The sequence below is a fragment of the Rhinolophus sinicus genome, chromosome 2 (assembly GCF_057876585.1).
Source record: "Rhinolophus sinicus isolate RSI-liver-muscle chromosome 2, RSI-T2T, whole genome shotgun sequence".
Lineage (NCBI taxonomy): Eukaryota > Metazoa > Chordata > Mammalia > Chiroptera > Rhinolophidae > Rhinolophus > Rhinolophus sinicus.
The window spans coordinates 63348596-63372912 of record NC_142502.1 but is presented as its reverse complement, the minus strand read 5'-3'; the positions used below and the strand labels follow the sequence as shown (position 1 = coordinate 63372912).

General features: G+C 35.0%; 1 protein-coding gene across 6 annotated transcripts in view; it reads left to right on the top strand.

Annotated features, from left to right (window-relative positions):
- The window catches only part of CFAP206 (cilia and flagella associated protein 206), a 30962-nt gene extending 10574 nt beyond the window's left edge, over positions 1–20388 (top strand). For 4 of the 6 annotated variants that reach the window (XM_074333278.2, XM_074333277.2, XM_074333276.2 and 1 more), the window contains 7 exons: positions 5169–5288; positions 6478–6676; positions 8279–8419; positions 11256–11449; positions 14418–14459; positions 16015–16155; positions 19034–20388. In XM_074333278.2, the coding sequence (XP_074189379.1) occupies positions 5169–5288; positions 6478–6676; positions 8279–8419; positions 11256–11449; positions 14418–14459; positions 16015–16155; positions 19034–19264 (1068 nt within the window). In that variant the 3' untranslated portion in view covers positions 19265–20388. The remainder of the gene's footprint in view (positions 1–5168; positions 5289–6477; positions 6677–8278; positions 8420–11255; positions 11450–14417; positions 14460–16014; positions 16156–19033) is intronic. The other 2 variants (XM_019743232.3, XM_074333279.2) reach the window with 2 other exon arrangements.
- The last annotated feature ends 3929 nt before the right edge of the window (positions 20389–24317 follow it).

The window sequence follows — 24317 nt, the reverse complement described above, 5'->3', positions numbered from 1 at the left end:
GTTGTAGAGGACGTTGTTCATTATACAGTATCTTCTCACAGCTTTCAATCATGAATGATATTATCAACTAGCTTCCAGTCTTACATTCTTATTGGGGTTCTCACCCTCAGAACTAGAGGAACAATGTATAAATGATGAGCATAGGTCCTGCAATCAGACTGCATGGACTCTAATCCTGACTGTCCCACTTACTAAATCTGTGTTCTTGACGAAGCTGCTTAAAACGTCTCTGTGCCTTGGTTTCCACATCTGTAAAATGGGGTTACTAGTAGTCTCCACTAAGGTAGAGCAGTGTCTGGCCCAGAGTAAGAGCTTAATAAGTTGGTGATGATGATGGCAGTGCCGCTGATGATGGTCATCAGTACCCTCGTCATTATCGTTAGGGCTTTAGCGATTTCATTTCGGGTAGCGGCACAAGCTGAACAGCTCTTATTTTTCTAGACAATATTTGCTGCTCATGTTATTGAGAAAGTTAATTTTCTGACCTTAACACTTTTCATGACTGTTTTGTACTAATATCGGTGAGGGTGAAGATGAGCTCTCCTAACCTCTGACTCTGTGCTGCTTAATCAGTGTTTCTTTTTGTTGTTTTGCTTTTTAACTATCCAATCTTCCCCCATCAATCTACCTTAGTTGCAGTTAAGGTTGATTATTATAGAATGGATGTTTAATGGGTTTAATCAGTATTATCTCTAGGTTATAAAATATATGAATTTATGTTTAGCTGAGACTTTTGCCTATCTATGAAACCTATGAATATTCTTTCTTTAAAAGACACCTTATTTGAATAGATATTAATATAATTTTTTGAAGTATTGATTTTGATTTAAGAAAATTTTCTTTTGCCGAAGCTACATTCAGTTTATGTAAAAATCCAATTATAGCTTGGATAAAATAGTGAGTTATTTTATTTTCTTTTGATCAGGACTTTATCAGCTGCAGTGAACAAATTCAAATATTCTGGAAGAAAAAAGGGAGGGTGATCATAGTCTTGTTGACACTTGTAGCGAAGAGAACAGAATTGTATCCTCTGTGGGCTTTTAAAGTGAGTGCAAGGCAGTAACCAAGGAGAGAAAGCCACTTACTGTATTGTGCAAGTAAAAGTTTCATTTCACACATAACATTTCTTAGAATGTATAAGATAAGACTTTTGTGGATTTCCTCCTCCCACGCTGTGTTTGCAGGGCCTAATCACAGAATACACAACGCAGGACTTCATTTTTCCTGATAATGCAAGAAAAAAATCAGTTTGGTGGAATTTGTGCTTATTTATGAGGAACTTATAAGTTAACGGGGGGGAGGGGAGAGGCATGCTGAGATCACATGCTTTCTTCAAGCATTTTTTGTCTATATTATGAAAAATAATTTTTTAAGAGAAAGTATTCTTAGAGGACTAACGGTATTAGGTTTTGTTTGTTTTCATTTTTTTTTTCCGACAGTCTCATTAGATTTAAGTGTTAGGATGCTGTCAAGTTCATGGTGGCAGTTGCAAGTGTTTCAAAATGAGAATTTTATCACTAGCAACAAAATACATTGTTTTTCTGAAGTGACAGACTCATTTCAATCACTTTCAAGAAAATAAGATAAGGCTTAAACAAACAGATAAGGCTTAAAAATCAGTTTCTTCTTTCAAGTAAAAAATGATGTTCTACTGAGTGGGGGAGGCTAGTTCAGCTCACAATTCAATCATGTAAGTGTTTTCCTCAAGAGAACTATGCATTTTAATGTGCCGTAGACGTGTTTTATATGTACTTTCCATTTCATCACTCTGATTATTAAAAAGCTGTGTCCTTAAGGATCAAGATTTAATAAAATTAATACTTTTATTGTATCATCAAAGATATTCTTAAGTGAAACAGGCTTTTTAAAAATTCAGATATAATTGACATATAATATCATAGTAGATAGGTGTATAGCATGATTCGATATTTCTATATATTGCAAAATGATCACGACAGTAAGTCTGGTTAATATCCTTTTACCACACAGTTACAATTTTTTTCTTGTGATGAAAACTTTAAAGATCTACTCTCTTAGCAACTTTCAAATATACAATGCAGTATTGTTAGCTATAGTCACCATGTTGTTACATAACATCCCCAGGACTTATTTATCTTATAACCGGAAGTTTGTACCCTTTGACTCTGTTTACCCATTTCTCTGAGCCTCCAACCCCCATCTGTGGAAACTACCAATCTTTTCTCAGTATCTCTGTGCTGAGAAAAGTATCTCAGTAGCTCTTTTTTTTTTTGGGGGGGGGGTTGGTGGGTGGCGGGGTTCTACCTATAAGTGAGGTCATACAATATTTGTTTTTCTCTGTCTGACTTATTTCACTTAGCATAATGCCCTCCATGCATAAAGGTCCATCCATGTTATCACAAATGGCAGGATTTCCTTTCTTTTTGTGGCTAAATAATTTTCCACTGTATATGTGTATATACTTGTAGCACAAATTTTCTTTACCCATTCATCCATCAATGGACACTTAAGTTGCTCCCATGTCTTGGCTATATGTAAATAATGCTGCAGTGAACATGGGGGCACATATATCTTTTCTAGTTAGTGTTTTCATTTTCTTTGGATAAATACCCAGAAATGGAATTGCTGGATCACACGGTAGTTCTATTTTTAATTTTTTGAGGAACCTCCATACTGTTTTCCATAGTGGCTGCACCAATTTATAGCCCCACAAATAATGCACAAGGGTTCCCTTTTCTCCACATTCTCAACACTAACTCTCGTCTTTCAGATAATAGCCATTCTAACAGGTGTGAGATCTCATTGTGGTTTTGAATTGCATTTCCCTGGTGATTAGTGATGTGGAGCACTTTTTCATGTACCTGTTGGCCATCTGTATGTCTTCTTTGGAAAAGTGTCTATTCAGATCCCCTGCTCATTTTTTAATTGGTTTGTTTTTATGCTATTTATTTATATGAGTTCTTTATGTATTTTGGATAATCACCCTTATCAGATATACAATTTACAAATATTTTCTCCCTTTGATAGGTTGCCTTGTCATTTTGTTGTTGATTTTCTTTGCTGTGCAGAAGCTTTTTAGTTTGATGTAGTCCCACTTGTTTATTTTTGCTTTTGTTGTCTTTGCTTTTGGTGTCAAAGCCAAAAAAAAATCATTGCTAACACCAATGTCAAGGAGCTTACTACTTACATTTTCTTAAAGTTTTATGGTTTCGAGTGTATGTTCAAATATTTAATCAATTTTGAATTGATTTTTATATATGACATCACATAGTAGTTAAGTTGCATTCTTTTGCACATGGCTGTTCAGTTTTCCCAACATCATTTGTTGAAGAGACTGCCCTTTCCCCATTATATATTCTTGCCTCCTTTGTTGTAAATTAACCAACCATATATACGTGGGTTTATTACTGGGTTCTGTATTTTGTTCCATTGATCTATGTGTCTGTTTTTATGCCAATACCTTGCTATTTTGATTATTATAGCTTGTAATATAGTTTGAAATCAGGAAGCATGATGCCTCTACCTGTGTTCTTTCTCAAGATTGCTTTTTTTGGGGTCTTTTGTGGTTCCATACAAATTTTGGGATTATTTGTTCTACATTTATGAAAAATGCCATTGGAATTTTGAGAGATGGCCTTGAACCTGTGGATTGCTTTGGGAAGTATGGGCATTTTCACATATTAATTCTTCCAATTCATAAGCACAGAGTATCTTTCCAGTTATTTGTGGGAATAATTTTACAACTATAACCTCAATATGGTTGTGAACAAGTTCTTTTTGGTAAAATGTAACAGAGTGATTGTTTTAGGACATTATCAGGAAAAATCAAGAAGTTCTGCCTACCTACTTGGTGAATAGCACACAGTAAGAATAAATGTTAGCAATTATTTCAGATTCAGCATTTAGTGAATGGACTAAATGGTCTGTGAATGGACCCTACAAACATAGCTTGGTAGAGAAGGTCTAAAGTATTTTCACTTCTAGGTGTTAAGAAATATTATGTGTTGAATGTAACTTTACTTTGGAGAACATATGCAGATTTGTTTGTGTTTTTTGTTGCTGTTGCACAAATCTAAAAAGACTTTAAGGACTGCATTTTCATATTTGATTCCTAAAACAAAACAAACATGGGGGTAAAATACGCTGTGGGGTAGACAAGAAACCCATTAGATAGGCTACTAATACTATACGGGAGAATGAGGAGGGAAGATGCTTAAAGAGTAATATGGGTAAAATTTTTTAAAAAGATGCAGGCTACATTGGTGAATAGAAAATTTCCTTAGTTAAAATACAATAATAATATTTGATATTTCTTATGAAGTAATCATTTTTGTTATTTAAAAATAGTCTAGTAAAGCGTATAGTTAGGCTTACAGATATCTGAATACACAAATGCACTTTTTTTCTTGAGTAAATGTCACCCTTTTACACTGTACTGATAACCCATACATACCAGCACCATTTCTGACCCCTCTTAGTCAGTGCAGTATAATGGCTATGAGCTGGGCTCTGGGCTCAGATGGTCTGGCGTGGAGCCATGATACTACCCCTGATTAGCGTACATCCTTGAGCAATTTACTTACTTTTCTAGACCTTGGTTTTCTTATTTGTACTTACCCCTCTTTATTCTTATACGTATTTAATATGGTGCTTAGCACATAGTAAATGTTATCAATTATTTCAGATTCAGCATTTAACACCTTATTTTCAGATTACAACTGTATCAGAAATATATTGTTTTTCTTTCAATATTGCGATATTTAAGATTTTCTACATTCTTGAATGTAATTTTTAAAAATCTTGGTATCTTGAATGTAATTTTTAAAAATCAGAGGAACACCTCATTAATTTTATCATTGATGAATGGGAAAATAACAGCTATGCAAAGCTGTGTCATAGAATCCACTTCTCAGGAATGCAATTACACTGAATATCAAAGAATAACTGTGTACATTTGAGAAAAGGTATAGCCATTGTATTTCAAAAGACTCCTTCATCCAACAATTATTTCTGGAGCACTGTTCATATGCCAGCACCATTCTTGGTGTTGGGGATACCACAGAGAAGAGAACCCCTGCTCTCAATGAGCTTACCTTCAAAAGATGTGGGGAACAGGTAGGGATTAAAACACATCTGATTTTTCTGGTGAAATTATAAAAATATTAATGCAAATTATGTTGTCTTCACAGTCAGATATAATTACTTGTGCTCAAGAAGTGGAAATGATGATAAAGCAGTTAGGAGCCCAACTGGAACAACTAAAAATGACTGTAAAATCAAAGACAGCTGTGCCAACATCACAAGTCTTTGTAAGTATTTGTCATCAACTTTGACCTTTGTAAATATCTGTAATCAACTTTGACCAAGTATATTCATGAATATACTTTTGAGTCCTATAAAATTGAGTCAGAAGTAGTTATAATTATATTTAATTACTAAAAATGTAATATTACTTTTATACAAGTTGATAAAGTTTTTCATGGTTATTTTGTAGTCCATTAGTAGGCATTTGCTACTAAAGGAAATGCAGATACACACACACACACACACACATCATATTATTACTATTGTCTGTGGGAACAAAAGTAATCCATAGTACAGTGCTGAAAATGTGTTCACAGTAGCTGTTAGAAATTGCCTTTGGCAAACAGGTGAGATAACTTGTGAGTTTCCTGAAAAGACAGATAATAATCCCTATGACTAATAGGCCTGTACTTATGCTGACTTTTCTGATTATCTACACCATCTTATGGGCAAATCTGATAGCCCCAAGGAGGTATAAGATGCATATACTGTATTTTATAGAAACTTTTGAGGCTCTGATAATTTTCTATAATCGTTCCTAGTATTTGGTTTGAAAAACCAAGAAACCAAAGACTAAGTTGTTTCACTTGAAGTAGGGCCTGATTATTTTTTATCTCACTGACCTAAATCTTTAACTTGCAGCTCACAAGACATGCCCCAGGCTATCTTGCTAGACTTTCCATGTTCTCTTGAATCATGTTTGAGACAGATAAGTCTATAATGAGTCATATTTAGCTCTTTTTTAAAGAGAAGATATTCTCCCTTTTGAAGAAGATACCGACCTTTTGAAGTGAAGCACCCGTAAATCCTTCTGCTTTCAGGCATGTCAGGAAAAAGAGGGAAGTTTTATTTTCTCCAAAGTATGCCTTTACTTCTAGTTGGAGCCACAAGGTCAATTTTGGTGGTGTCTGCTGTTTGGAAATAGAGCCAGCTGATCAAAATGCATTTTTTTCTTTTGAGTAAATTAGCTTTATAACAATCATACCAAAATAAAATGCTTTGCAATAAAATACAAATTTATTTTCTCCTGATTTATGAGTCAAATTTCTATCTAGTTTCTATTGTCTAACTTCATGAGACTTTTGTGTGTCTTAGAAAATAATTTCTTTACAAATAGTATTTCTTTTCAAGATTACAGTGATTTATAATTTTATGAAACAGTTATATTGTGAACATTTTTTTTCTCTTCCTCAGCCCATCTTCATTGCTCTTTCCAGTCTGTGGACTAGCTTTCAGGATGAAACTGTTTTGGTTAGTGTCCTCAGTAATTTAACTGCTCACCTTGAGCAATTTTTGGGCGCTCATGAACTACTGTTTCCTGAGAAAGTAATGCAAGATCTTCTTAATGAAGTGACTGTGAAAACTGATATGTATAGAATGAAAGAACACATGGGTAATAGAAATCATCCATTATTTCTTCTTCCTCTTAAAATTAGCTCTAGAATAAAGTCATTTTTTGATTTAAAAATTTCATATTACATCTTTTTGATAAAGTATTAAATATCTTTCTTGATTCTAAGATAATGTTCATTATTGAAAATGTGGAAAACAAAAAATATAAACTGAGTATCTTACTGTCCAGCAATATATTACTATCCAGCAATTACCATTTCTAATATTATGGTTAACAATGATTTTCTGTGCTTACATGTTTCTATTGTAGTCTTAGTGATTTTCATTATTGACTTGTAGTAGGAATGGATATTAATCCTTGCTACATTTGTTATAAATAAAGTTCAATTTCTTTGGACCTCCGTTTCAACCTCAGATTCAGGCTGAAATTTATAAATCAATAAATTTTATCCTTGTAAAATTAATTGAGCTTATTTTAGACCCTTTAAGAGATGCGTTGATTCTTGAAAGGCTGTCTTTATCAATAAACTTTTTTTTACTTTTTTGATCTCTCCTATCTTAAAGACAATTTAAAATTAATGAGAAATGCCAAAATAGAGCCTGGAACTTGAGTTGTTGCCTAAGTTGTTGCCTAAAAGGAAAGTTTTTTTAGAAAAGGAAATTAGATAATTTACTCTCTAAATTTACTTTTCTAATTCTATTTTTTTAAAAGTGAAAAATAAAAATGTAGCAGCAGATTCCATTCTTAATCCAGTAGTATCTGAAATCTGAACATAGAATCTGAAAACAAAATCCAAGCGAGTCAAATGCATGCTTCAAGTTAAAGCTTTTTCTATTGAGTTCACTTTATTAAAACAGCAAATCTATGCAAATTACTAAATCAAATTAAAAAGTTAAAGTCACTTCAGCAGTACAGTAAATAATAAACTCAACCATATTGGTAAGACAGTTTACTTGCAACTTAGGTTTAGACATGTTTCCCACCATACAGCAAAACTTTGTATTTACTAGAACACTATTTATCAAGATACTGTCCCAGTGAATTGGGAGACCCAATGTTCTTCTGAAAGAACTTAATTTACACTTGTCACATGTCATAACTGTTCAAGACTTTCAAGCATATCAAGAAAAAAGAGGGAAGGTTTCTTTTCTCCAATGTATGCATTTACTTTTAGTTGTAGCCACAAGGTCATTTGTGGTGTCTGCTGTTTGGATACTGAGCCACACAAAAGTGTAGTAGGATTGTGTAAGCTAAGAAACTTGGAGATCAATGTTTTATACATGCATGTGTTTATTTATGTTAAACAATTTAGTCAATTTGCTTATCAAATGTAAGTAGGTAAGCAAACCAACACCAGGAAGAATTTTTTAAAGTATAGAGAACAAAAATTGTACTCCTTGTTATCAAAATTAAGTTACTAAGAGATATTCCTTCCCTTTCTGCCCAGAACATTCTCAACTGTTTCAAGAAGCAATAGTCCTCTTGAAAGCATTTTGTCACCTAGTATAAAAAGCTACACTATCTTGAATGAAATTGTCTCTGTCTATTTTAGTCACATCGCAGCTAGTCTCTTCTCATTTCCTTGGGTTGTTTATTCTTCTCATCGAATAAAGTTTTTCTTGTCCTCCTCTTTAATTTTAGAAGACAGAGTACATCTGGTGGATTTCAGAAAACAAGAATGGCTTTTCCCAGAAACAACAGCAAATTTTGATAAACTGTTAATTCAGTATCGGGGATTTTGTGCTTACACGTTTGCTACAACAGATGGTCTTCTCCTTCCAGGTATGTCATTGGAAATAATATGTTCCTCCTCCCCCAATCTTTCTGTAAATGAAGCGCTGTCATCGTCACTTACTTATTTACTTTTTAAAACTGTATGGGATCTGACGGTGAACTAGAAAAGGAGCTACAAAGGTGACCCAAAGTTTTCGTCTTTGAAGTACTCACAGTATAATCTGGTAGACTGACATAAACAGGAAATTATCATACAAGTGGTCAGTGATGGAATGTGTATATAATGAAATATGGATCTTACGGTATCATAAATGGGGGCTGATTCACATGCCCAGTGAAGGAGTCTAGAAATGTTACATGACAGTACTAAAATGTATCATCTTTCAAAGTAATTACTTGAAAGAGCATCACTAATTTGATATGTTTATTTAAAAATATTCTTTGTCACTTTATGGTTATATTCCACTAACATAGATCAGCATTTCTGTATGAGGCAGATAACATTAAGGAAATGCCAATTTCTTATGAAGTAAAATTTCTCTTGATATTACTAGAGCTTCTCCAAAACAAATAGTAAATCAGAAATTTGTGACAACATGGATGGATCTTGAGATTATCATGCTAAGCAAAATAAGTCAGACACAAAAAGTTGAGAACTACGTGATTTCACTCATATGTGAAAGCAACAACCAACCAACCAAATTGGCATTTCCTTAATAGACACAGACAACAGTTTAGTTGTTACCAGAGGGTAAGGGGGAAAGGGATGGTATAAGAGGGTAAAGGGGGTCAAATACATGGTGATAGAAAGAGAATTGACTCTGGGTAGTGAGCACACAATGCAATATATAGATGATGTATTACAGAATTGTATACTTGAAACCACATAATTTTACTAACCAATGTCGCCCTAATAAATTTAATACAAATTTTAGAAAAAGAAAGAAATTGAGATAAAATAAGTTGTTATCCAAAAAGTCCTGTTTGAATTGGGAATAAAAAGAAGTTGGCTTAGGGCTAGAATGAAAACAGTTTGACAAGATTGTTTCTTATTTACCTTACACCATCAATCTCCTCTTGCTTTTCTTCTTTCTTTTGTGTATTTCTTTAGTTGTTATTTCACTGTTGAGTATTACTTTTTTCATTACAAATCATTATTGGGATTGTGTATAAACATACAAATGGACTCATTTTTTATGGTATTGCATTTTTCATAATGGGAGTAACAAAAGGTTTACTATGAGGAATGGAGAAAATAGTATTCTGAGGCCCCTGTAAGGGTCATTGATACTGGGGAGAAAACAAACAAGAGCCATGAAGAAGTAAAAAGCAATGGAATGTAGATGGTTTCTTTCTTCCACTTCCCTTCCTTTCTTCCCTCCTTCTCTCCCTCCCTCTCTCTTCTCCTTCCCTCCGTCAGTCCCTCCCTCCCTCCTTTCTTCACAAATAAGAATGGAAGGGAGTCTTGAGAGACACAGAGAATCATGGATGTGTGGTGATGACAGAGGTAGCGTGATGTGGCTGAAAAAGCTATGGGCTAGGATTTGGGAGAGCCCAGTTTCTAGTCCCAATTGTAGCATTAGCGAGCCTTCAGCAAATTTCATGCCTTCTGTGGACCTCAGTTTTCAAGTCAGGAACAGGAGAAGGGTCAACTAGAAGGTCTGTTTGGTCCGTTCCATCTTCCACCTACTCTGATTCTAAGAAATAGGGAGAAATAGAAAAAAATAAGGGCTTGTGGGCCTTGGGTTTCAGAATCCTCTCTGAGTAAGCCAGTTCTGACTATTTCTGTTTCCTATATTATTTTTACTTACTACATTCGTTTCTGGGCAGCAGCAACCTGCACCACCTCACAGGAATCATGTAGTACTTCCCTCCTTCCATTCAGCACTGCAGACCACATGGCTTAAATCCTAAGGTCATACTGTGGCTTCCTAGTCATGATTCTTTTCAGATGACTTCACGGACTATTGCTTACCCCTCTTTACTTGCTCACTAGTCCAGCCCCACTGGCCTTCTTGCTATTATTGAACATTTCAAACCCATTTTCACCTCAAGCCTTTGCATTTCCTGTTCCCTCTACTTGGAAAGCTCTGTCCCCTAGATAGCTACATATCTTACCCTTCATTTTATTCAGCCTTCCGTGATCACACAATTTACAATATTCACTTCATCCTTCTTCCTTTTACTATGCGTTTAACCTGCTTTATTTATTTAGTTTTCTGTAGCACTGATCACCCTCTTGCCTATGGTATATGTGTTGATTTGGTGAGAGCAGGGACGTTGTTTTCTTCTGTATCCTCAGCCCCAAGAACAGGGTCAATACATATTTGTTGAATAAACGAAAGAACAAATAAGTAAGACTGTTTTCTATATAATTCCCATAAACTATGTAGATATTTAATAATTCATTATTTTATATAGTATCTTTCCACAGTGGGAAATACTTTTTGACATGCAAACTGACAGTTTGGAAGAGATGTCCCATTTTTGTAGTTCTTACAGAATTCTTTTTAAAACAATGCTTATATAGTAGTTACTTTAGTTTAAGGAGATTTGAAAAACTTGCCAGCTGACTAAGTGACTTCTCATAAGAGATTTTTAAACATCTTATATCTGGTTAGTGAAATATTTTTATATGAAATCATGCTTTAAATATATAAATATATAAAATATATAAAAGTAGTTAATTTAATATGAATTTCACATAAAATATAATTTAACAAAATGTATAATTTAACATAGCTAATTGTAACATTTTAGCAAAATAAAAACATAAATGATAAGTTAAAAATGGAGTGTATAGGAAATGATTCTATGGGTATATTACAAACAAAGAAATCACTGAATATTTATAGCACATTCAATTCCTTTTTTTAATTTTCAGGAAATCCAGCAATCGGAATTTTGAAACATAAAGAAAAGTATTACACTTTCAGTACCAGAAGTGCTGCATATTCATTTGCAGAAAACCCTGAAATTTACATTGGTTTAATTAGAGAAAAGGCCAAAAAAAATGCAGAATTAATTCAGCTACTGGAACTTCATCAACATTTTGAAACACTCATTCCATATTCTCAGGTAAGGAAGGTGTTTTAAGAATTTATGACATTTAAAAGGATATTTAATTAAAAAGTTATATTTTGTTGTACATGGTTCCCAAGTCCATGCAGAGATAGGGTCAGATGAGGACTTTTCCAGATTATCTGAAAGGGATTCACATCTGCAGATGGAAACTAAGGAAATCCACAAAGAATAGTAGAAATGATAAGGAGTCAAACTGATGAATTCGACTGGGAAAACATGAAAGAGAAAGACTACATTTAGAGAAATAATTGCAACTACCGTATTTTCCTACCTAAAATAGAAGGAATTCAGCACAGATAACATAGGTGATAACATAAAGTTGTAAAATAATTTAACATGTTTAAATCACAAGTCTGAAAGGCCACAACATACATCTGAAGGTGTGTTTCTTTGTATGTGGATGCCTATTCATCAATTCATTCCATAGCTACTTACTGTGTGCCAGGCACTGTTCTTGGCATAGGGGATTTAGCAGTGAACAAAACAGATATAGACCCCTGCCTGCATGGCGCTCACATTCTACTGCTCATTTTCTTCCTCTTGGTCTCTCATTTTTATTGTTCACCTTTTAATTACTCTGTCTCCACCCCCCCCCCCCCACACACACATTCAGTTCCTTTCTTTTAAGCTCACTAAAATGAAAAAAAAAACCACAAAAAAAACTTGAAATACATAGTTTAAAATGTTGTTATTTTTATCAAAATTTGACTATGAAACAGATGGGTTTGGGTACCACTTACCAGGTCAGCAGGGACCCAAGCAGTGACTGGTAAGAACAAAGTGGTTGGGGAGTGGGACAGCTGTGGCAGAGAACCCTGGACGGTTCAGTTGGTGCTCTTGTTCTGACAAAGTGCTACCAGCCTACTGATGTGACACTCCTTTTGGATGAGGCAATTCTCCAGAGTTCTCTAGGTTCCTTCTGTTGTGGAGAGAGAGTGGTATATTTAGTATCCTGTATGCGGCCAAATGGTAGGCCTATAATTTTTGGCTCAACTGAGAGGTTACTCTCAAAATTTTGGACCAATTTAACTCCAGTCTGTGAGGCTTGTTGCTTACCCATAATCCTGGTAGCAGTTGCTGTTACCTGGGTTTATAATTTTTGCCAATGTGATGAATTTAAAAATGGTTTCTCATATTGTTTAATTGTACTTTTTCTGATAGCGAAGTTCAGCATATATTCTTACATCTATAACTCAGATTTCCCATTCCATACGACTATTCATAACTTTTGCCAGTTTTTTCTTTTTCTATACTGTTCTTTCTGTCTTTAACTCATTGCTTGGCAGGAATTCCTTGTCTACTGTAAGTACTAATTCTTTATCAGTTATAATTTTCCAAATGTCTTTGCCCAGTCTGCCACCTTTTAGCTTTGTCAGCTGAGTCCTTCATTGAAGACACACCTTTAATTTTAATGTAGTCATAGCTATTAATTTTTCTCTTTAAACATTGTTCTTTTTGAAGTCTTGTTTTAGAAATCCTTCATTGTCTTAGGTTATCCATCTACGTTTTCTTCTGTTTTAATTTATTATTCACATTTAGGTCTGTAATCCATTTAGAGATGAAGAATCCTAATTTTATTTTTCTTCATGCTGTGAGCCAGCTTTCCTAACTCATTTAAAGTATACTAATAATGTATAGTTTTCCCATTAAATATGATGCCACTTCCATTGTACTAACAATTTGCATACCAAATGAGCTTGTTTCTAGGTTCTTGATTCTGTTCCACTGGCCTATTTTTCTATCTCTGTGCTGACACCATACTGTTTTAATTACTATTGCTCTATAATATATTTTATTATCTGATAGGTCAAACCCTTCCCTTTGCCTTTTATTTTTTCAGAATTGTCTTAGACATGCATGGATCTTCATATGTCCATGTAAATTTATTAATGAATTTGTCAACTTTCCTTGAAAATCTTCCTGGATTTTAACTGAAATTACATTAAAATAATAAAATAATTAGTGGGGGAATTTATGTGTTTATTAGATTAGGTTGTACCATCCATAAAAAGTATCATTTGCTTAGTTTTTTTTTTAAACATCAGTAGTTTCACTAATTATGCCTTAATAAAACTCAATGGTTTTTATTTATATTTTATACTCTACCTACTTCTAAAACATAAGTGAGATCATTTTTTTGAAAAAAGCACTTATATATCAATTCTGATAAAATAAAACAAAAAGGCTAAAAAGAAAACACTACACTTGGGAAATATGTCCCACTCATTTTAAATAAATAATTTTAACTTTTAATTGTGTAATACAGAGGGTGCCAAAAAAAAATATACACATTTTAAGAAAAGAAAACTGTATTAAAATTGTAATACTCCATATATACCAATAACAAAAGAAAGATGAATACAAGTCACATTTGACTTCTGCAATTACAAGAGGTGCTCAAAGTGGTTACCATCTGTGTCCAGACACTTCTGATTATGGCAAACTGCTGCTTGAGCAACGTTGACCAAAGTGTCCACTTGTATACATATTTTTGGCACCCCTGGTATTTATATAAACCAAACGGTATGTAAAATGCATCACTGTATAAAAACAATGAAAAACAAACACCTGTGTATCCATCACTTATAACAAATTTCTCAGAGCCACCTATGTACGCCTTTCCAATCTCATTCTTTTCTCTTCTGCTCAGTAACTACTTTCTGAATTTGGTGTTATTCATTCCTTGTCTTTTTAATTTTGGCCATTCATGTATATATTCCTAAACAATATATCTGTGAAATGACTATGTCTTTCGTCCAATTTTCTGTTGGTTTTATGTCGTTTTCTTAGTGATTTGTAGGAGATGTTCTTTTTAAAATATATTTTTGATACTCATTCTTTATTAGATATATGTTGTGCAGATATGTTCTCCCAGTGTGTTGCTTATCTTTTCATTCTCTTTGTGGTGTCTTTTGATAAACAAAGTTTTTCATTTTATTGTGTAATTTATCTTTGGCATTAGGCGGCGTTAAGAGCACTGCCCTCCAACAGCCTGAGCCACTGGGTAGGCCCTTTCTTTTTTCTTCATGTCTTGAGCTTTTATGTCTTGTGTAAGAAAACCTCATATATCCTTAGATCATAAAAAATATTCTTCTAAATTGATTTTTAAAGATATAAATTTGTCTTTCACACTAGAGTCTTTAATCACTTGGATTTGATTTTTGTGTCTGGTGGGAGGTAAAGATCCAATTTTAATTTTCTTTCCATTTGAATAGCAAATTGTCCCAGATTAAATGTTCAATATGCTCTCCTTTCCCCACTGTGTCTTATATACACAGGCTTATTTTTTAGGCTCTCTATTCTGTTCAATTATTCAATTGTTTAAAATTTTCTGTGCCTATATCTTTTTATAGCTTTATAGAAAATCTTTTTTCTCTAAAGAATCTTGACTATACTTGATTCTCGATTTTTCATATAAATTTGATAATTACACTGTCAAGTTCTATAGAAAACCTTGAAAGAATTATGAATTTGCATGTCTATAGACAAGAAATTTTTGGACTCACTATCATTTATTTATAATTTACAGAGTTGTAAGATAGCTCAAAGACAATGAAAGGCTAGAATCAGAAAACCAGAAAGGTGTGCTCTATGTAGACAATGCATTGTATTCCATTAAAGAACAATTGTCCCCCTACATAACTGGTCTTATTTTCCCTTTCTTTCTTTCTGTCTATTTAATCCTCAGCTGTTCTTTAGTAACCTTCAGTACCCATTGAAGTGGGTTTTCTCTCTCCATATTTCAATGCTATAATACTTCTTATTATTTACTTGTCATTTACTTGTATAATATTGTTAATTATCTTTTCAGCATTTTTTTGTCTACCTAATTGTATCATAAGATCATTTTGAAGGTAAAAATTATATGTTAAATTGTAGGCACTCATATCTGTTGCTTGACTTGTGAAAAAAAGTGTAATCCTTTTCCCTTCTTTTTACCATGACAGAGCTCCTTAAACCTCTGTCATCCTCTCCAGCAACTTCATACCCAGCATAATCATATCTTGATTAGTGTGGAATTACTGAATACTTAATATTTGAATAGTGAGCTTCTGGGTATCCCAGCAGAAAACCAACATACTCTGTAAAACAAACAAACAAACAAAAAAAAACAAAATAACTTCTTGGATAATAATCTGGCTAAGTATGCCTAGTTTGAGTTTAAGGTGTATTCTAAAGATGTTCTGATACTTTAAACACATGTGATTTACACCCAATATTTAATAGCTATTCTAAACTTCTATCCATTTCCAACAAGGTATTCACTTATGCTACCAATTGTGAAAGCTGGAGAGGTAATGAGTGATGTTAGGTTTTCCCCTTCCAAAATCTACCTCCTACATTAAATTTACAAAATCAGGCACAAAGCCACAATGCCCAGGAAAATAAATTGCATTTAGCTTACTAATTATGAGCTTATTTTCTCTGCTGGTATTACAAGTATATCCCATGTTTAAAAATTCTTGTTTTTCTAATCTTTCGTCAGTTTTAGCTAAATAGTTATATGTAAATAATGCTTATTTATTTTTACAAATAATTACAAAACTCCATTTCTTTAGATGAAAGATGTTGACAAACATATAAAACCAATTACAAAGAATGAAAGTAGCACACAGACGGATACACACATATTGCCACCAACAATTGTGACATCATATGAGTGGAATGAATGGGAATTAAGAAGAAAAGCTATAAAATTGGTTTGTAACAATATTTTCTAAAATTACTTATAGGTTGGGAAATTTTAATATGTTGTTACTCATAGAGTTGACAAGTTAAATTATTTTTATAAAATAGTAGTTGTACAGAGTTCTTTGCTAACATAAAAATAAGCATACTTTATATTTGCCAACTTTACATTGTAAGATTGTCTTCCAATTTTAAGCATATATTGAAATTCAGTAGCATGAAACAACTCTCAAATTATACCAGCCAGTAACTAGAACAATGATAGTGGCTATCTCTTATCTCTGTCTATCTCTATCTCTATATCTCATCCCTCTAGCAATCTATATAATAGTTTTAATTTATTGTGCTAATCTATGAGGTGCTAGTATTTAAAGCACTCCCAGCTTCCTCTAAGCATTTGAAGTATACCCTTCTCTTTTCGGGACTTTTGCTGAGGAACAGAATTTTACCTCTGTTAAGTATATCACAGATATTGTCCCCTGTTATAGTCAACATGTCCTTTCCAGATACCGGGCTCTCTAGTTCTGATTCTCAGTCATCTTAATCTCAGTAGGTGCCTACCTTTAAAGTTTGTCTTTGAAACTCATCCCTATTCCCTCAATGGAATTCCATCCACCTACCATATTTATAGTCTCTTGTCATTTTAAATAATTGTTTATAGTATTAAGGAAACAAACCCTTTTTGTAACTGTAGCTTTTTCTTGGTTATTTTACCCATCTCTTTAACTGAAATAAGGTGTGGAAATAAATGAAGACTACCCGAATGAGAACAGAGGCTATTTATTCAGAGTTTGCTATAGTTAAGGGAGTCAGCCACCATCGCTTCCCTTTGGCAGAGACTCTAGGGCAGGGAGAGGAGTGGGAAAACTGTATATGAAAACAGGGAGGGCTTCAGGTATTCTCTGATTGGAGGTAGTTGACATGGGAAACTGGAGGCAGGCATCTTATGTGATTGGTTTGGTGAGCGTATTTGGCTCTCTCTGTTGGTCCTGAGTTAGAGGGTGGGTGGGCATCTAGAGAAGGAAGCTGGCCAAGTCCTGACTGTTCTGGGCATGACTGCGACAGCTACAGAGGTTGTGGTTTGGCTTCCTGGACTAGCTGCTGCAGAGACTGTGGGTCAGAGTTCTATTGTCACATAAGCTCTTTAGCCTTTGTTTGTATATTCAGTTTCTCACAGGCTTTTCACTCACCACATCATTTCCCTTGCCACCCTCTCTGGTGGCAGCTTTTCACAAAGTGCCTTGATTTCCTGGAATGAGGACAGTTCAGCTTCCTGGTATACCTTCCAGATCACTGTTCCATTAGCATTCCTATCAATTTTTCTCCTGCAGTTCTTGAAGCTCCCATCTCCCTACACTCTTTTCTATTATCTGCTAAACTCACTTGAACTCATCAGACATATACTGGCTAACACATATATTCCACTACCTACTTCTTCAGCAGCTAAGTCTATCAAGTAGCATTGATACACTAAAAATATTTAAGTACCTCTTGCTAAGTGTTATAAGAGAAGTGAAATAAAAATTCCACTCAATTGACTTAGGTGGCATATTAAGTTGGTGTTGAGATGGAAATAGGCGACGGAGAAGAAGGGAGTGACGGTTGGATAGGAGATGAGAGTAAGAGGTCACAGCACAGGTCTGGACTAGAAATGTTAAGAGAATGGGGTATTCAGTGGGGCTGAATTCCATTCTGACTCTTCTCATTTCTCAACCTCCACTTCAGTCTGATTCCCATCTGAGACCTACTTATCCCCTAGAATTGCATGATGCTGAATGCCAGCTCCCCAAGTATCACCAGTAGACAAAGCTGAGTATATTAGCTTAAAGCCGTGAGGGAAATCACCACCTCAGCAGTGTCTCAGAGGAGGAACAGTAAGGTCAGAATGTATTGAGAATTTAAAGTTTGGTTGAAGGCAGGTCTTTCAATGCCAGGGGTAGGTCGGGGGATATGTTGGGAGCTTGAATTGGATTAGGTAAAGATCATGAAAAAGCAGTCCAGCATTGATGGGAATAGCAAGGTAATTTTTGAGACAAGGGATGTAAAGACTCCCAAGGCTTAATCTATGTGTTAATGCTTGCTACTGAAAAAGTGATGCATTTTTCAGGATGTTCTGTAATCAACAGTCAAGTTATTTGCTTTCACAAGAGCCTCTTGGAATAGTAAAATTATGCTAACGAAGACAGTGGAATAGTAACGTTAATAGTAATGTAGAAAATAAGCTGTGTAATCTAATTCCCCTAATTCCAAGTCTCTCGTTCTTAATTCATATGCTCTGATGCCTTCTGAGTTTTTCCCCCTGGACGTCACCATAACCTCAGTAGCCCCTATTCTTTGTATAAGCTCCTCCTTGCTTTTCAGCCTGAGTAATCTGTTTAAGTTCATGTTTACTAGTAATCCATAAAAGCAGCAAACAAAATGTAGAATAATGAAAAATATATTCTGAAAACATCAGAGCTTTTTATATCAAAAGTCTTGGGTGAAGCCAATTTAAATAAGACAATGGAAATCTTAATTTTTTGTCTTTATAAAAATAAACCAAGAATGGTGGAAAAATTCCAAGTTGTCTGAATCTGAAAGTATAGTAATGAAGGAATTAGATTATATTAACAAATAATTGAACTCATTGTAAATTTGAAACTGTATGTTATTTCTTTGGATCCATTTTCATTATTTATTTTCCGACTTCTTGGCAAAGGATATTTATTTTCTGTTACACTCTAGATTTTTCTAATATTCTAATGTTTTGTAGAAAAATGCAATGTTGCATAACTAATTTCTTTGTGGATTGGAAAAAAATAGGTAATATGAACTGGTACCTGGTAATATTTTATATTATTTGTTCTTTAGAGAAATGTTAATTTTCCTGTGTATTCTCTTTCTACTTAGGCCAATTTGCGTAAGAAGATTACTCACTCGGTACAAACTGATCTTAGTCACATGAGAAGAGAAAATTGTTCGCAGGTGTACCCTTTAAAGGACACTAGCACGCAATCTATGAGGGAAGGCAGCACCGGCGTGCCCAGGCCCCAGATTTATATAGCTGGTCTCCGAGGGGGCCAGGCTAAAACCACCTATGGCATCAGGGTGAATTTAACAAGAGCTGTTGATGAAACCTAGTTAGAGGCCATATTTTCAAAGTAGGTATCTCCAAATTATGAACAATGGCAAATGTTTAAAAGCATCCATGAAATGTAGCTAATTTTGTGGTGCTGTCACATTCATTGGTTGTGTGAATTTTTTTGGATTCTCATATTCACTGTCAAACTGCTACAAGAAACTAAAATTTGTTTTCTGTGACACACTGTTCATTCTATTAAAATTGAAAAGTTAAACTCTGTCCATTCATCTTTTATTTGTTAGAAAAAGTTTGGCAGCATTAAGACTGAAATTATGATGCCACTTAGATATTAATGTAAGATTATTATGACTGGGATAGTTTATTTCTAAAACCATATTTAGTGTTAAATATTAAAAACGTAATACCTAGACAATAGTTTCAGCTTCATTACCTATTATTACATGTTAACATAGATTAAATTGATAATACAGCAGTCCCCCTTAGCCGTGGTTTTGCTTTTCACCCTTTCAGTGACCCGCAGTCAACTGTGGTCCAAAAATATTGAATGGAAAATTCCAGAAATAAACAATTCATACATTTTGAATTGCATGCCATTCTGAGTAGCATGATGAAATCTTATGCCATCTTGCTCCATCCTGCTCAGGACGTGAATCATCATCCCTTTGTTCAGTGTATTTACATTGTACATATAATACAATAAGATATTTTGAGAGAGCACATTCACATAACTTTTATTACAGTACAGAGGTTGCCAAAAAGATGTATACATATTTTAAGAAAAAAAAACTATTAAAATGGTAATACTCAATATATACCAATAACAAAAGATGAATACAAGTCACGTTTGACTTCTGCAATTACAAGAGGTGCTCAAAGTGGTTACCATCAGTGTCCAGACACTTCTGATTACTGCGAACTACTGTTTGAGCAACGTTGACTATTTGTGATTATTGTGACTAAAAGTGACTATTTGTGATTATTGTGACTAAAAGTGATTATTTTAATAGGCAGGTGGGAATTGACAAGAAGTTCAGTAGCAAAATAGCTATTGGAAAGGAAGAGAGAGGAAACAGAGAGGAAAAGGGAGATTATTTTTTGGGAAGTGGTGGGAAATAAAGTTAGATAGGTAGGGTTGGCATAGTTTTTGGAGGACTTTGAAAGCCAGGAAGAGAAATATGTTGTCTTCCTGTAGTAGGACATTAGAAAAACACCCAGATTCTTGAAGACTGATTGTGGGAGAGCAGTGCTGGAGTTAGGGATATGGCTAGGAAGCTGTTGCAAGAACTAGGGCATGTGATAATGATGACGTGAAGGATGAGATTTAATGAGTGTGATATAACATCTCAGGAAAGGGGAGGAAAAAATCAAAGTATGACCTCAGAGTTTCCTCCCTAGGACACCAGGGATAATTGGGAAGAGGAACTGGATAATCAAAAAAGGTAACACATTCAGACTAGAAAATTTAAGTCTAAGGGATGACAAAAATAGTAAGATGGAGTTGACTGGAATTTGAACTGGAAAAAGATGATTTGGAAGGTCAACCCCAAGGAAATAGGGATGGAATGAGGAGAAAGAGACAAATAAGGCAGAGGAGCAGTCAGGAGAGTGAAAAAAGACATAAAGGAATCTCTGTGGTCATGATAGGTTTACTGCTTACCAGCTGTGTTACTTAATATGTCTTAGCTGCAGTTTCTTCATCAGAAAAATTGGGATAACAGTGGTTCCCAGCTACTTGGGTTGTCAAGGAGACTAAAAGAGTTAACAAGTGTAGAGCACTGACATGGTAAGGGCTTTGTCACTGTTAACCTAGGGGACAGAGACTCTCCATTGCCTTATTCTCTGGCACTCCTGGCCACATTGTTCTCACTTTGTAGTTTCTAGCTCTCAGTCAGTAGAATAATTCTTGGCACAGTATAGCTTTCAGTAAATGTCTGATGACTAAACAAAACAGGATGAGGAATGAGGAAAGGTCAGTGGAGCAGGCAACTGTCGAGCTCTGCTCTGATAGAATTGGCTTGAGTGGAAATAAGATTGTAGCAAGTTAAGCAGAAAATGGTAGAAATAAGTACAGATTAGACATATCAGTGACTGTTTGGCAGGAAAAGAAAAAAATAAGATACGGTAACTAAAAAAGGAAGCAGAAGCAAGGGAGAGTTAAGCTCAAATAAGAAATGTTTAGATATTGACGATTATTACTCATGTTTAACTCCTAGTCCAGACATGGAATTTTACATTGTCTCCTTGTATTTTATTATTCTCTCAATTGTAAAATGCAACAGTTCTTCTGGCTTGCCTTTAGCAATATTATTCCACAGGAAAGGATTATTCTAAAATAACAACCACCTAGAAAATGGATTTTGGATGTTTTTCCCAATAGCAAGATGAAAGTAATATGTTTAAACTGTCATGGAAACAATTATGTTGAGATATCTGCTTTTGTCTACATGTTCTTTATGGTTATCGTTTACTATATTTTAAAACTTAACACTTTAATAATCTATTATAGAGCTAACATATTTGAATTTAACCATAACCTCCTTCAGCCTTTTGCTATTTGCTTACTGCACAGCCTGTTTGTTTAAGTTCATACTTTTACTTTATTACCAATGGATATGGTACCGGGTTTCCTTTTATATTACAGTAATACAATTCACTTAGACTAGGGTAGCTCTCGTACCTGAGCAGAGGTGGAATGAGCAGGGTATCAAGGCAAACATTGCAGCATGATAGTGACAATCTGGAATATCATTAGGGTCTCAAATGGCAGTAGAAATAGCTGCGTGAGGCACTGTAAGCGCATTGTGAGGCAAATTACCTTGTGGTTCACACGTTGAAGACTGATGCTTCTTGTACTAACCACTGTTGTACAGAAAGCTAGGCATACATAAAAGAAACACATTAAGTCATTATTTTCTCCTCTAAGACTTTGGATAATTCAGAATAGGAAAGGAAAAATTAGTTCAAACTAAGAATGTAAATATTTGCTTGGCTGGGATAACAAACAGAAAAGCCTGCTGCAAAGTTAACAGGAAATAATATTACTACCAAGGATGTGCTGTAAAGTGTTAATAATAACCCCTTCTTTTGAGTGTCTCCTTTCTAACTCACTGGAAAATGATTGATGTTCTCTACAATCATCCACTATCAGGAACCTTGCTGTTGAAATTATATCAGGAAGAATGAAGCACTGATCTTGCTTGGAGGATTTAAAGTGCTCTGACACAAAGAAGCAGCCTCACTTTCCATCCTCGGTGCAAAGCCTTCATTTAAGGGGCTCCTGAATACAACAGTCCATATATGTAGTAATTTTGTAGTTTCCAAGAAACAAGGTCCCGAGACTATTCTGCAGTCCAGATCTGATGTTGACCTCGTACATACAGCCCTGCTCTGAATCTATCAAAACACTACTTCCTTTAGTCCACTCTTCCTCTGGATCCAATAACTCTTATCTTTTCCTTTGTTCTCTGAAACATCCCGCGGTTCCTCTTGCATGCAGTTTCCCTCACTGGAATGGATCAATAATCCTGACTCTATCTGACTAAATAGGTGTTGTCCCTGTTGGTCTCAGATTAGGACAGAAAGCATCAAACTATAATCGAGGTTCATGGCCAATGAATAGAAAGTCTTTGTGGACAATGAACATTTATAACAAAAGTAGGGGCCAGCAGCATGATATGTTAATTCAACCAGAAATGCCACAAGAAATGGCCTGGCAGCATTTTACCCACCACTCTACTTGTGATCTGTGTGCGTAATACTCTTCTCCACCAGAAAGGAACCATAGTTCCTTGAAGTGTAGTGGACTGCAGGATCTAGGACACTGGAACCTCTTGTCACCAGAAATAAAAAGTGCTTCAAAAATCTTGTGCAGACTTAAAGAAAGGAGCAAGCTTACAGGGCCATATTGGGGTACTTTGAGCATCAAAGGAGAATAATTATAGTCAATTAAACTAAGTTGAGACTATAATGATACTCCAAAATGGAAAGAGAGAAACTGTACAGAGCAGTATTTGTAAAACAAAAAAAGGAATGTATGATAGAATATTTTAATTTTTAAAATTAATTTCAAGTACACATGAGTTTTTTTTGTTTAAGCATATGGACAAGAACATACACAGTAGGGAATTGAGTGATTCCACAAGTGGGAACTGTACCAATTACAGGAAGAGGTGATTAGTGTGCATAAAACCAGGTGGAAGGTGCAACAGTGTTCCAAAATGAGATTATCAAATGTCTGACTCTAGGGCTCAGGTACCTTTATAGTATTTTAAACCAATCCACGTATCTTGAAAGCCATTCATTTTGCCAATGAACTATTTCTAACATTGTTAAATGCTAATTAAAATACTCTAGTGAAAGTGGAGATTATGGCAGTAGAAGTAAATGCCTGTTGACACATTTAATATTTTTGAAGCCTGTGGGGGCAGAGCCCCAGAAAGTAGTTTACAGGCTCTCGGCCTCACGTGGAAGGGTGCTGGCTCAGGTAGTAGATGGCCAATCAGCTGTGGCTGATTGGCCATCAGCTGTAGCCATTGAGCCATTGGCCACTAATATAACTGCTGCGGCTACGAAGGAGAGCCGAGGAGAGTGGAGGAGAGTCCTCCGTCGGTTGCAGAGAAAACGGACAGCAGTTTGCACGTCCAGTGAACCCAGCCTCCAGTGAGACCGTAGTGGTATGACTCCCCTACCTATGGCTCCGTGGGTGTTCCTTTTTGGCCTCACCAAGTCCTGCATTCTTGTATGGGGAGCGGGAGCAGAGACCCCGCAGGCCGCCCCGCACGACAAAGCCCCTTTGTTATGCAAAGATTATGTAGTTAGAATGTCTGGCTAGGCAAATATAATCGATGTTAATCATGACAATACGGCCAGAGGCACAGGCACGAGACTTCTGAACAACATGTAATATAATTATATTAAGTTTAAATAAGAGCTAATAATGGAAGGGAATAAGCGAGCTGGAAGTTACAACGTTGCCCAAAGTGGTTTCTGTTACTTTACAACTTCTACAATAGCTTTTACAGGAAAGAATCACTAAGTCTAACCCCAATTCCTTACTTGCCTGCAAATCACATTGGTGAAGACTACGATTCC